This window comes from Periplaneta americana, chromosome 1, assembly GCF_040183065.1.
Source record: "Periplaneta americana isolate PAMFEO1 chromosome 1, P.americana_PAMFEO1_priV1, whole genome shotgun sequence".
In the NCBI taxonomy this organism is placed as follows: Eukaryota; Metazoa; Arthropoda; class Insecta; order Blattodea; family Blattidae; genus Periplaneta; species Periplaneta americana.
This window is the reverse complement of record NC_091117.1, coordinates 142,887,301-142,902,581: the sequence shown is the minus strand read 5'-3', so window position 1 is coordinate 142,902,581 and position 15,281 is coordinate 142,887,301. Positions and strand designations below refer to the sequence as shown.

General features: G+C 37.1%; 1 protein-coding gene across 3 annotated transcripts in view; it reads right to left on the bottom strand.

The window, feature by feature from the left end:
* The window catches only part of LOC138701642 (gustatory and odorant receptor 24-like), a 77,315-nt gene that overhangs the window by 47,613 nt on the left and 14,421 nt on the right, over positions 1–15,281 (bottom strand). The window contains exons 5-6 of one of the 3 annotated variants that reach the window (XM_069828751.1): positions 9,106–9,195; positions 1,727–2,440 (exon numbers count right to left, since the gene is read on the bottom strand). The exons of 1 other annotated variant lie outside the window; for it this stretch is intronic. In XM_069828751.1, coding sequence (XP_069684852.1) covers positions 2,330–2,440; positions 9,106–9,195 — 201 coding nt within the window. In that variant the 3' untranslated portion in view covers positions 1,727–2,329. Of the gene's footprint in view, positions 1–1,726; positions 2,441–9,105; positions 9,196–15,281 lie in introns of those variants that run through there. One more of the 3 variants, XM_069828760.1, reaches the window with a different exon arrangement.

The window sequence follows — 15,281 nt, the reverse complement described above, 5'->3', positions numbered from 1 at the left end:
TTAAGGAAATGTTCTACTTTTTGTCGCATTTTTACCCCTTTCTGCTTTTTAACGGTATTTTTCTACGTTATGTTCGTAGTCTATTATTCGAGAACCTACTGAAGATTGATTATGCAATTCGACTGTATCGTGCAGGAACTTTCGTTACGGTTACATCAGCCTTGACTCCTGATCACGTGTGTTACGTGCTTCCTCCCAGAACAAATACTGTTTTATTGTATCTCACAAGTGAAGACGTAAAAATGCAAAAATAAATTAAAATAGACAAAGTTTTTTGGAACAGTTAGTGATTGAGTTCAGTGACAATATATTTTCCACAGATGTAAATATACTATTTAGGTTAGGCTAGGTCACGGTAGCTACGAGCGGGTTAGGACGAACCTTTGCACGTCGGCCATACTGAGATCTATTGTACACCTCGAAGTGTATGGGATGAATGAGGATGAGGATGTACCAGCCCACCGGCCGCATGTTACTCCTCATCCGCTCATCCAATGGGAGCCTCCAACCCGTTCTAAGTTCACACCGCCAAGGTGACCAAGCAGCACAGGATCTTCCAACGGTCCTTCAAAGGTGTCGAAGCGCCCTTGGAAGTGCTCTTAAGGAATGGATCCTGGCAGAGATATTGTGGAAGGCTGGGAACTCAGGAACGGTTGTAGAAAGGACGCCCCCTCCCGTAAGCGGATGAAGACATGTGTCTTGTCCTGAATATGGCTATTGAATGAAATGAGAAAGATGAATGATATAAAAATCGAAATTCTTTTTCTACATGGGAGGGGAAGGGAAAATGGATTGTGGGAATGAAAATTGCAACCCGATATTTGCTTAAGTAACTGTGCAAAAACCACGGAAAAACCACAGTCAGGTTGGTCGGTCCGGGAATCAAACCACGGACCTCCCGAATGCGAGTCCCATGCAGTATGCATGAGCCAACGCGCTCGGTAAGTATACTATTTTGTAAGTTGTGTGAAATTAAAGTAAGTACAGATGCAGCCAGAGCGGGCACGGTAATTAAATCGTTTTACATAAAAATGTTTGACATATCATAAAGTGTATATTGTATGAACTAGTGCGTGAAAAATTTTCGCGAGTTAACGAAATCATGTTAAATATATATATAAAAAAAAGTGTTTCTGAAATCTCCAACATGAATAAGACATTTCCGTGTCAAAGACATTAACGACAATGTGTAGAGAAAATTGGATAAGAAGTTAGAGAGAAAATTAAAAAGGTATTGGAAAACAACAGTGGGTACAAGTCAATATGTGAAGTCAAGAAAGTCTTGCAAGGTGAAAATTTTAACTTCAGTGCTTCTGATGAAAATTTTTATCAGGGGACCTTGATCATTTCAAGTATGCTCCCATGACATCAGTTCAAGTAGAGAGGAGTTTTATGATTATTATTATTATTATTATTATTATTATTATTATTATTATTATTATTATTATTATTATTATTATTAAAATCTTTGTCATTTTCTTAAATTGTAGTGTCATATTTTCAGAAATTTAAGATAATTTTTCCTGTGACTTTTAAGTCATCAACTTCAGAGCCGTACTAATCAGGTACGTGACGAGTATTGCATGACAAATAATATGTGCCCAGTAAAATTTATCATACAAGACATGACTTTCTATGAGTTCAGTTGTAGATGTGTTTCAAGCATGGTTAACGCTTTATTTCAACATCACACATAATATATTTATGTGAATGAAATAAGTTTCCTAAAAATAAGGAAATGAGTTAGAGGCAATTTCGACTAAATTTAATTATTTAACATATATGTATTATTTGTGCGTAAAAAAGGAGTTAAAGTAATCATTTGGGGCCGTATTCATAGACATTCTTAGTGCGGGCTTCCGGTGGATGATCAAAGAACTAACGTTTTTCGTATTCATAAACCAGTGTTAGCGATATGATATGATATGAATCCTGTACAAATAACCAGTTGATAGCCGGGGCTAGTTTAGCACGCTCGTAGCGCGGGCTAGCGAAATGTCTATGAATAGCACCCTACAAGTTTAACTTAACACTCTTTCTGAAAATATTCATTGCTAATTTCATAATTTGTAGCCTATATACGTTTATCAACTTCAGAAACATCTTCACTTTTTTTTTACATTCAGTGGCCAGTGACCAATGCCTATGATAAGATAATTAAACAGTGACAAATACGTTTCAATATGGACGAAGCAAAAGGAATTCAAAGAATTGAGAGAATCTGAAGAAACACGATTGAGAAAATGGATCAGGAAGAACAGAAGGCAAAATTAAGGACAAGAAGGCGACAACCTGGAAATAAAATAGAGGAGAACTACGAAGAATTGTGTTAGTTTGTAGCTGTTGAGTTGACGTAGCTGTCAGATTTCTTCGTCCGAGGATTTTCACTAATTTGAAATTGTATCAGGATGATGACATATGTCACCATTTGAGACGTGAACTGCAAATAAAAAATGATAATGTTATTATTGTGCGTTATCAACGTATACTTAACGGTATAAAAGAGAGTAAATAGTTGAACGATTTTCCACCGGATGACTCATCTCGTCGGCGAATGCACCCCAAATCATCAATTGCGGTGATAATTCAGTGTCCTTAATGCAAAAATAATAGCAAGCAGGTTGCGAATTAATTAACTAAAAATAGGCATTAAGAAACTTAAAGGTAAAATCAATATAAACTGTATTACAGACCACATCGGCCCAGGCAGTGGTAGTAGGTTAAGACCTCCACCTTTACAGACAATCGTTCTTAATTGCAGTAGACATGTCAGCCCTAAGTACCCGCCGTCTTTACCTCTTAGTGAAAATTTCTCAATCACAATGCAGCTGGTACTAATTTCTGTTAGAGACTGAGTAAACCCTACGGCCTCAGTGCGACCACAAGATGAACACATCGAGAATCGAACCCTAGAACTTTCCGCTTTGCAGTGTTATGCCTTAACCGCGCGCTTCAAAGAAACTTGACTGCTTACAAATATTTAGCTGATATGAGCTGAAACTGGCCCCCTTCGTCTTCCATATTATTTTATTTTTGACAGCTCTTTATGAAACACTTAACCCTGGAGGTGGAACTATGCCTCATCCAAAAATAAAAGAAGCTGAAGGAAAACTTTTCCATCACACACCTTATTTAACTTTAAAAAATGTACGCCAGGTTCCAATTTTTACACCATTTTAATTTTATGTGGTGTTATGTTTCATAATTTCGTAGCTGTGAGTTGAAAGCCATAATAGTTATTTATGGTACTTGTGAGGTAAGTGTATCTAAATTACACAAGCGCAATAAAAATCATGCTCACAAACCATACGTAATTTTATCCATGACCATAACAAAAATTCTGTTTTATAAAAGAAAATATATTGAAAATAAGCCTTTGTATAATCAGATATCATGGCACGGATTTTAGAATCGATACACGTACTAGTAGATTTGTGGTGTAGGAGGCCATGAATGGTGAAGAATAGTATCTAGGGCGTTGGATAAAAAAAAAATTACAAGTATATAATTTTATTATTTTTTTTATTTTAAACATATATTTTCAGCTTTTTTAAAATTTAAGGGATTATTTAGAAGCGTTCACGGGACTAATGTGATTAAAGTAATTTCACATTTTCCTTCTATAAACTTAAGACAAATAATGAAACGTAATTAATCATCATGTCTGTTTAGCTCAATTGACTAAGGCGTGTTGTTATTAAATTCAATAAATCAAACTTCGCCGGTCCGAGTCTCCTCGCTTCTCAAAAGGTAAATTACAAAATAAAAAAATACAATTACATGGCTGAAATGCACAAATTACGACGTAGTAGCAGCAGCAGCAGCAGCAGCAGTAGCAGCAGCAGCAGCAGTAGTAGTAGAAGCAGTGGCAGCAGGAGTAGTAGCAGTAGCAGTAACAGCAGCAGCAGGAGTAAGAGAAAGGAGAAGAAGATTGAGTGTACGGAGATATAAGAAATGGTAATAAAGAGTAGATGTTAAAGAAGAATAAAGTGTATAAGACTTGCTGATGGCGTTATTAGTAGAAGAGGAGATGATAATATTAATGGAGCTAAATGACAGCTATGAGCAGTATGGAATGAAGATAAATGCAACAAGACGAACACCATGGCCCTAGGAAGAAAAGTAAAGAAGATAAACTTGCGAATTCTAAATGAGGCAGTAGAGCAAGTGGACAGCTTCAAATACTTGGAGTGTACTCTAAGAAGTATCATGAACTGCTGCCAGGAAGTCAAAAGGAGGATAGCAATGGCAAAGGAAGCTTTTAATAGAAAAAGGAGCAACTTGTGCGGACCATTGGAGAAATAACTAAGGAAGAGACTAGTGAAGTGCTTTGTGTGGAGTGTAGCATTGTATGGTGCAGAAACATGGACATTACGACGAAGTAAAGAGAAACGGCTAGAAGCATTTGAAATGTGGATATGGAGAAGGATGGAGAGTGTGAAATGGACAGATAGAATAAGAAACGAAGCTGTGTTGGAAAGAATGGATGAAGAAAAAATTATGCTGAAAACTGATCAGAAAGAGAAAAAGTAATTATTGGTTGGGTCACTGGTTGAAAAGAAACTGCCTTCTGAAGGATACATTGGAAGGAATGATGAACGGGAGAAGAGTTCGGGGCAGAAGAAGATTGCAGATGATACGACATTAAGATATATGGATCATATGAGGAGGCAAAGAGGACGGTAGAAAATAGGACAGACTGTAGAATGCTGGGTTTGCAGTGAAAGACCTGCCCTTGTGCAGAATGCTATGAATGAATGAATGAAATGTAGTGACATCTGGTAACTAATAAATTAACTTCTTGAGTAATAGTTGAATGGAAAAGTGATATATGTGCAGTCTTGGGTTTACTAGAAAAATACTAATGAACTGTGAGGTAAAGTTTATTTCACAAGTAGAATAAAGTAATGTTGAATAAAAGCCTACTTTACAAACGCAAAAGTATTTAGTAAACGAATGTTTTTTGTTATGGTCATGGATAAAATATTTTATTCATATCTAAACTGGTCTTTCTTTCACCGTCAATTAAAATTTTCAAATTCACAGCAGTGAAATGATGTGAGATGATATTTGTCAGCTACAATTCACAGTTATGGTGGACTTTCACATTTCTGCTTTTCGATCCGCCATCCCTTTAGAACATACCACCCTTTTCTGTGAATACACTACTGTTTGTGGAAAGTGCAACACCCAGAAAGAATGGCCCGAACGACTCCAAACTCGGGAGATGTATAGAACAGTGTACCACCAATAATTGATTACGTTTCCTGAGAGATTGCGTACACATAGGCTCAACAGTGACACCTCTTGTGTCACCAGCAAGGTCAGTGTTATGCCTTGCTCAGCAGTGCAGAGCTTCCAAACGAAGTGCAGCTGTATCCCTCGTCTACGTGGAAGGGCGCAATATCAGCACGTGAGTGAGTTTGAACGGGGCAGAATGGTTGGTCTCCGGGAAGCAGGTTTGTCATACCGTGACATTTGGGCTCGTGCAGGGCATACTGCTAAGACAGTGATGCGTGTGTGGAACCAGTGGATAGAAGAGGGTCGTACGCAGAGACGAGCGGGTACTGGACCACGTAATGTGACCACAGCACGGCATAACCGTCATCTTGTTCGCATGGCAGTGATGGACCGTACGGCTTCATTCACAGTGTTGAGTCGACGTTGGAGTACTGCAACGGGTGTGAACCTGTCTGCGTCAACGGTTCGTCTCCGTCTTTTGAGGGCTGGACTAGTGGCTCGCATGCCGTTGCGTCGGCTTCAATTTTCCAGAAACCACCAACGCCTCAGACTGCAATGGGCACGTGCTGAGTGGCAAAATGTAGTGTTTTCGGATAGGTCCCGCTTCAACTTGTCCTACAATGATGGCCGCATACGTGTTAGACGCTACCGTGGTGAACGTAATCTGAGAGCCTGCATTGTTGAGCGGCATAGCGGACAAACGCCTAGTGTGATGGTTTGGAGCGCCACTGGATACAATACGCGATCTCGCTCCTACGTATTCAGGCCATTTGAATAGCAATCACTACATTAGAGAGGTTTTAGAGCCCGAGGTACTGCCTCTCTTTCAGAAAACTCCACATGCCATATTTCAGCAGGACAATGTCCGGCCTCATGTGGCGAGGATTGTGCAAGCCTTCTTCGAAGAACGACGGATATCACTGCTTCCCTGGCCTGCACATTCGCCAGATATGTCGCGCATCGAACATGTCTGGGATATGATTGGTCGGCAACTTGTTCGTCATGGTCCTCCAGCACCCACTCTTGTCTTTTGTGGACTCGCATACAAACTACGTGGAGGGATATTCCCCAGCAACATATCCAGGCCCTCTTTGTTTCCTTGCCACGACGCTTAGAGGCTCTGATTGCAGCGCATAGAGTCTTCACAACATACTGAAATCTCACGGTCACAGATCATGTACAGTTCTGTAATTCTAATCATTTTGTATTGTCATGTACCTTATCTTGGTATCAATTTCATTTCAATCACATGTATCTTTCCTGTTGCAATTTCCACAAACATTAGTGTATATATTCATTTGCCAAGTATTTCTTTGTTTATTTCCTATTCTTCTGTTGTAACTGAATTGCTATATCTCCTTCCCTCTCTATCCTCTTCTATTCTCTCTCATACCTGGACTGTCTCCCTTCCATTTCTCGCTTTCCTCTTAACCCTTAAATTGACAAAGTATCCTATAGGATACAACAGGTTAATAGGCGATATGCTATAATTTTAAAAGAACAATAGAAAAAAAATTGGTAGGAAAATTAAATTTCACAACACTATAATATTGTACAACATATAAAATATGGACATTGCGATAGATATTTTCTTTACAGTCCGACAAGATTTAATAAACTAGACCTAGTGGGAGAAATGAAGTTTTGCCAATTTAAGGGTTAAATATTATATATTGCTTTATCTTCGAGTGATACCCTGGAAAAGTTTTCTTCTATATATTGCTTTCCATAATAATTCACATTATTTATTTATTTTCTTCTCTATTCTCAATCTACCTACTCTTAATCATTCTTTCCCAGCTATTTTTTCCTAAGTTGATTGTCTATATTTCACTTTTCTCTATTTTACAACACGTACATCCACTTTTTTCTATCCTCCACAGCAGTGAATTAATAGTAGATTATGCAACGAGCCTATAATGGTAGTAATTAAGACCTCGTTTCATAATTTTCATACGAGCGTCTTAATTACCGTTATAGGCAAGTTTCATACGACTTTTTATGGTCGACCATATTTCGAACTTGAAATTATTCAAAATTAGGTCATGTTATGGTTATGTGCTAACTGACCTGAATTGTGAGATGTGCGCAGACGCGAAAATATTGATTTTTTCCGAGGCCGAATGTCATTGACCTTGATAGAGAATAAGATGGACATTAGTCTGATATAACCTGGAAATTGATTTAGAAATGAAAAACGAGATGACAAATTGAACTTATTTGAATGTTATTTACAATTAACGCTAATTATTATAGTAACAGAACATAACCTTCTGCGACAGTATTGGATTTCAAGCCTCCATGACTTTTCGCTAATTGTCTTTCGATTGCATATCCGAGAATAATCAATACTTGCGGTTTTATAACGGTACGAAGGTGACTTGTCATTGGCTGAACACCTGAACTTTAATGAATAGGTGTACTTTAATGAGGTGCATTAAAGGTCTACTACCAGGTGTATAATTACTACATTTCGGCATGGTCGAGCATAATAGTACATTATGCAACGAGCCTAAAATGATAGTAATTAAGAAGCGAGTATGGATGTTTATGAAACGAGCGCAAGCGAGTTTCATAATTTTCATACGAGCTTCTTAATTACCATTATAGGCGAGTTTCATACGACTTTTTATGCTCGACCATATTTCTAACTTGAAATTATTCATTTTATTTGTATCTAACTGACCTTGAGCAATACCTCGTAAATAGTGAGATGTGCGCAGACGCGAAAATATTGATTTTTTTCCGAGGAACAGATGTCCACATTGACCTTGATAGCCTATAAGAACCTACAGAGTAAACTAAATATTGACTTTGATATAACATTGAAATTAAATTAGACATTGAAAAACGAGATGACAAATTGAATTTATTTGAATATTATTTACAATTAACGCTAATTATTATAGTAACAGAACATAACCTTCTGCGACAGTATTGGATTTCCAGCCTCCGTGACTTTTCGCTAATTCTCTTTCGATTGCATATCCGAGAATAATCTATACTTGCGGTTTTATAACGGTACAAAGCTGACTTGTCATTGGCTGAGGTTTTATAACGGTACAAAGCTGACTTGTCATTGGCTGAACACCTGTACTTTAATGAGTAGGTGTACTTTAATGACATGCATTAAAGGACTGCTACCAGGTGTATAATTACTACATTTCGGCATGGTCGAGCATAAACTTCTTTAAGCCACTCTCTCCTTGTCAATTAACACATTAGCAACAGTAAACTCTATACATTAACTTCTTTATATCTTCTTCACAACAACACTTTATAAAGACGAAGCATAGAATTTAAAATTTTAGATACCAGTAATGGATAAAATATTGCATAGCACAAGAGAATAAATATATTTTATGCGCTCGTGGAAATTACCGTTCTCTTATACATAAATTGCTATTGTTTGCTGCAAAATATGTCGAATCGATTTTCTGGAGGAATTCTCTAAGCAGTAACAAATGTTATTCAATCATACTTCTCTACAGTGATGTCTAGAATTCATAATTGGAACAGTGTCAAACTCACGAAATTAATTTTTGGATAGCCCTATGAATAGTTTTACGACTTTAAACTTTTCACTCGGGAATTCTTCATGAAATTTTCTTTGTATACGTCCACGTGTTATGTTATCACACATAAATAATATAGGCCTAAAATCACGTTTCATAAGAAATAATACTTTTGCTGATCCATTTTGCACCTAGTACGTATGCAGCAGACAGACTCTACAGGATTCTAGTTCAGTGGCTTAATCCTAACATAGCCGTTTGAACTAAAACACTCGCGGACGAGAAAAATGTTGCACGGGAGAAAATCGCCAACTAATAATCTTGTGCATAAATTACATACAGTACTTACTGATATATAGAGTCGTCTATTCACGTCGGAAAAACCACAGTAATTTATCACGGATGAATGCCTTCCAATCATTTGAAGGAAACCCTCAATCTATAATCAAAAACACAGTCATGTAAATTAAAAAATATCACAAAGATGACATGTAATTTTTCATTATTAAGATATAAACAATTCACAACAGTTCAGTTTTTTGCAAGTTGTGAATATCATCACAATTTATAGTTTTCTTTCTTCATCTATTACTCTAAGAATATAACTCCTACATAATTCAACGTGCGACCGAGCGAGGTGGCTCATGCGTTCCACACGAAACTCGCATTCGGAAGGTCCGCAGAGCAAATCTCCGGACCGACCAAGCTGATTGTGGTTTTTTTTTTGCGGTTTTCCACAATTACTCAGGAAAATACAGGATTGGAATTTTCATTGCCATTTCCCTTCCTCTTCCCTGTAGAAAAGGAATTTAGATTTCATATCATAACAATCATCTTCATCATCTCATTCCGTAGATATATTCAGATCATGACGCATATCTTCATTCGCTTACGGTAGCGGCGTACTCTCCGAAACCATCTCTGGCTTCCAAGCCTTCCACAATATCTCTTCCAGGATTCAATCCTTAAGAGCACTTTCAAGGGCACTTCGATACTTTGGAAGGCCGTTGGAATGAATCCTGTGCTGCTTGGTTACCTTGGCGGTGTGAACTTACGGAAGGAGGATAAGTGTAGCGTATAAGTATCCGCAAAAATGTAACATTTTAATAGGTTATTTTACGACGCTTTACCAACTGCTAAGGTGATCTGGCGTCTGAATGAAATGAAGGTGATAATGCCAGCGAAATGAGTCCAGGGTCCAATGCCGAAAGTTATCCATCACTTGCTCTTAATGGATTGAGGGATAAAACCGGAAAAACCTCAACCAGGTAACTTTTCCTAACCAGGGTATGAAGTCAGACCCGCTCGTTTCACAGTCAGGTATGCTAACCATTAATCCACAGTGGTGGATAAAATTTAGTAATTTACTTTTTTGTATGATCACAATAATTTTTATAGGCCTACGTCTTTTAATGAAAACATAAAAACAGATAGAGTGAAGGAGGAAACACAATGCTAGAGGTAAAAATATTATCTTAGGAGTGAACATTGGTGGTGGTGGTGGTGGTGGTGGTGATGGTGGCGACGGTGGTCGTGGTGACATAAATTTAAGCAGAAAGTTGCAACTGTAATGTAGACTTTGCAATGAGAATAAAATGAATGGTACCGTACGTAAATCTGTATTTTTTTAAATCTCAATGTGTGTGTTGTACATGAAATAATATTTGTTTTTCTAAAAAAAATGAAAGACAATATTGAATTGTCATCAAAACTTACAAAGAAATTAATGTTACGGAACTGACACATATTTTCTCATAGGTACATTTCATGCATGTCGCAACAATCCATGTCCTTATTTATGTTGCGAATGATATTACTGTTTGTAGTTTATTTCCTTGAACTGTTACTCAAAAGGCATAGCATATATAAATTAAGTAATTTTATAAGCACTCAAATAAGGTGACATCACAGTCTAGTATATACAGTCACGAAGCTCAATACGTAATAAATATGCCTCCATAAATAGTTGCTAACCACTAGAATCGCTAATATCGCCTCATTACAGACAATGTGAAATAGTACCGGCACAGTCAATTGTTTCTAGCATCCTCACAACTCAAGCTTCGTGGCTGTATATACTAGACTGTGATGACATTTCAGGTAATGGATTGCACAAAATAGGTGGGCCTATTTTTTTCATCCCAAAAAACGAGGCATTTGACTTTATTAATTAAACAATACGTTCATTTCGCTTGGACTCGCTACTATACGGAATACGGAGGCGGTAGTTATGCAAGCACCAAGCCTCTTCAGCCGAGGCTGCGTAGAAGTTTAGATAGAGTAGGTACAAATATGAAGCTTGCGTCCGCCGCAACGTTTTGGGAGAAGCACCGGCTAGCAGACGGTTATACCACAGTCTAGTATATACAGTCATGAAGCTTTAGTTGTGAGAGTGCTAGGAACAATTGACTGTGCCGGTTTTATTTCGCATTGTCTGTAATGAAGCGATATTAGCGATCCTAGTGGTTAGCAACTATCTATGGATGCATATTTACTACGTATTGAGCTTCGTGACTGTATGTATTAGACTGTGGCTATACACTACAATGTTGAAAGTTTAATATATATGTTTGGTGTCTCTTATAAATCAATCTCGATGGATAAATGAAAACAATACTATTAACATTTAAAGCGACCACGTTATGGACATAATCAAGCTTAGTTACAGTTAGTTTGACATGAAATGAAAGACGTCTGGAGTCCACACATGTGGAGTAACGGTTAGCGCGTCTGGCCGCGAACCCAGGTGGCGGGTTCGAATCTCGGTCGGGGCAAGTTACCTGGTTGAGGTTTTTCCGGAGTTTTCCCTCAACCCAATTTGAGCAAATTCTGGGTAACTTTCGGTGCTGAACTCCGGACTCATTTCAGCGGCATTATCACCTTCATCTCATTCAGATACAGATTCGTAAAATAACCTACTTAAAAAACAAAATAAAAAAGAAGGCTGGAACAATTTGATACCGTAACTAAAGGCGTTGTATAGTTATTTGACAACATATAAAGCGAACAGAAATACAGATGCATATTTTAGTAATAGTTCAGATGAAAAGAAAATTATTACTATTAACTATTATTAACAAAACACTGTCAGCTCTATGAGGCATTACATTAGGCCTATATTTTAAACACATATTTGCTTTGATGTGGACGAGAAACGAACAATTATTATTTATCTGCTTCCATATCGCATAATATACACGTGTCAAATAAAAACACGTACCTAATGTTCTTGTTTGAAATATAAGTAGGCCTACCATACATTAGCTTATTATCACAGCTGTAGTATGTAATAAACGTCACAGGCATGAAACTCAGGCCTAGTATACAAAACATCTTGCCTATTGATTCATCATCATCATTATTATTATTATTATTATTATTATTATTATTATTATTATTATTATTATTATTATTGACTTCGTTAAATGTTGTCTTACAACTTTTTTATGTAAAGTCGTGTTTGTTGTACCGATAACTTTAAGTTGTGTGATGATATCTGTTCTTTATGTAGTACTTTCTTTTAGCTGGGTTATTTAACGACGCTGTATCAACTACTAAATTATTTAGCATCGATGATATTGATGATAGCGCGATAGTATTTGGCGAGATGAGGCCAAGGATTCGCCTTAGATTACCTGACATTCGCCTTACGGTTGGGGATATTGGAAAAAAATCCAACCAGGTAATTAGCCTAAGAGGGAATCGAACCCGAGCCTGAGCGCAACTCCGTATCGGCAGGTCTAAGTCGACTGAGCTACGCCGATGGTTCTTTATGTACTTCTATGGTCAGTTTAACAAGTTTAAAATGTGATTCTCGGGGGAATCTGGGGATCCTGTTCTAAAATAGTATGTTCTTATATGTAATTGTAGAAATGGAGCAGTAGAAAGAATGGCTTTGGATTGGAACCTCCAGGGTAGTAGAACAAGAGGAAGGTCAAAAAAATACATGGAAGAGAACAGTTTTGGAGGAAATTGCTAGGGAGGGGAAAACATGGAGCGAAGTGAAGAAGTTGGCTACAAATAGGGTCCGATGAAGGCACTTTGTGAATGTCCTATGCTTCTCATGAGGAAATACAGGTGTTGATTGATTGATTGATTGATTGATTGATTGATTGATTGATTGATTGATTGATTGATTGATTGATTGATTGATTGATTGATTGATAGTTGTAGGAAGATTGTACAAATGTTCTACTGCTAGATCACATTGTTTTTCGCAAGATGTAAGAGAGAGCCTTGGGTGGTGATATGCCATTATTGTCTGTCAACATCTGTATAATCGCTCTTTCACTTAATCGGGATATTTCTATAATTTCAGATGATGGTAAGACAAGACTCCCATTATTCTTTCGTTAAAAAAAAGAAAAAGAAAAGAGATTTTGTTCATTGCTGGTACGTACCATAAATTGAGTCTTTAGATTTAGGCCTACACCATATTTTCTTAATGACTTAACAACAAAGCCAGCAATGCCTACAATAACATTTTCACAATATTCTGTAATTGGGAATGATGTAAGAATAAGCGAGCTGTAATGAATGTCTGCAGTTGGAAGTCCTAAAGTGTCATATCTGATTCTCAAAACACTGAGGTTTTTATTACAGTGCGTTAGGAGTTTAGAAAATACCATTGGGTATATAGGTATCCTTTTAACGGACATCTCCTTCTTTGTAATATAACTTAAATAAGTTACTTACGTATTTGCTAACGTATATAAAATACGGAAGTAAAGATATTCTATGTATTCGGTCAATGGAAATAGAAATGAACTAATATTATTTATGAGCAATATAAAGCATTTATATTTAAAGCAATGCTTAGTTACAGTATTTAGATTTACTTATTATACATTAGAAAATACGTAAATAAGTAGTTATATCACAGTGAAGGGGGATGTCCGCTAAGAAAACGCCTATATACTCAATGGCATTTTCTAAACTCCGAATGATTTATAGAAATAATCATTTCTGCTCCCATAACATGGCGTCGCGCGAACCTGCGCAAGAGGTTTCAAATTTGTACACGACACCAGCGCCAATTGTGTGTCTACAGTAGATAAACTACAACGTCTTTGTGCAAGCACGGACCGAGCAGGCAGGCAGCGACAAGATGGCATGGCGCATGAGTCATCTGTTTTTGAGAGACGTGTTGAGTGCGGTTTCAGTTCTCTGTTTGTGCCTAGTGATTGCGACATGGTTATAAGATTTACTACACAACAAAGAATTGTTTTGTAACTTTTCAAAAATGCTATCACCTGCCCAGTGTCGTAGAGAATTTCAGGAACGATTCCTTGGGGTTGATCCACTTGAATAAATTCAAAACTATGGGCTCAGTAAGTTAATGGATAATAAATCAAATCGAAGACGTCACAAAGCAACATACGAGGAGAATTAATATTCGGAAGGCAACGTGCGAATCAAAATGTGTTTAGACGTTACATCACCTGCTTCGCAGAAAATGGCAAACGCTTTCAACATTGTCTTTGAAAAGGTAAGCATGTTTTACAATTTGGAATGTTGCAAAATCCTGTCCGTTCTACAGTTTATCTAGCGTATTCTTGATTCACAACCGACTGCTCTGCAAGCCGCGAGTGGGCAACAACTGTTTAATGCTACACATACACATTGGGCTTCCGCGAGCAGTCCCTAGCGAAATAAACACATTGCACATTGTAGGACGGTTTGGGCAGATGAACGTAATTAATTTAGCACACAATTTGCATTTAACACCTATAAGTATAGGTCTATTGCATTCCTATGTTATATTAACGGATATCCACCAATCAGGTTGTCCGGCGTTGTTTTGTCTACGGCAAAGCAGCATTGCACCGCTGGGATGTAAGTAATTGTTTTAATAATTTACATTATTGAATTAATTTACACTAACACTTTTTAATATTATAAATAATTATCAAACGTCATCACCATTATATAAAAAATCGAAATATTGACCTTCTGCTCTAAATGGACGTGAATCCTGTGAAGATCATTGCAGGAAACTGCGTGAAGTTCATTTTATAGTCAGTAGTGTATGTCGTCATATTTGTCCTCTTTTAGAACAAGATTGTGCTTACATCTTGTGTACCGTTTTATAAGAATACCATGTTTTGACTAACATAAAAATGTTTGTAGTGATCGAGTATATATCCCGAGATAATTACGATGCACTTTCCTCTTTTAGGATTTGTAAGAATGTTTTTTTCACATGTCGTAAACGAATATTCTTTTGTCTAAGTTATATCGAATTACCACATTATTACAAAATGAAAAACTTATAGAACAATAAACATGGCAAACTAGATTAAAATACTTTTCATATGGAGAAGAATGGAGTTGTAAAATGGACAAACTAAGAAATGAAATGTGCTAGAAAGAGTGGCTGAAGAAAGAATAAAGCTGAAACTAATCACGAAGAGAGAAAGAAATTGGCTGGGTCACTGGTAAGAAAAAACTCCTACTGAAGGATGCACTGGAAGGGATGGGAAACGGGAAAAATTTCGGCAACAATAAGATAGGCCTATATGGATC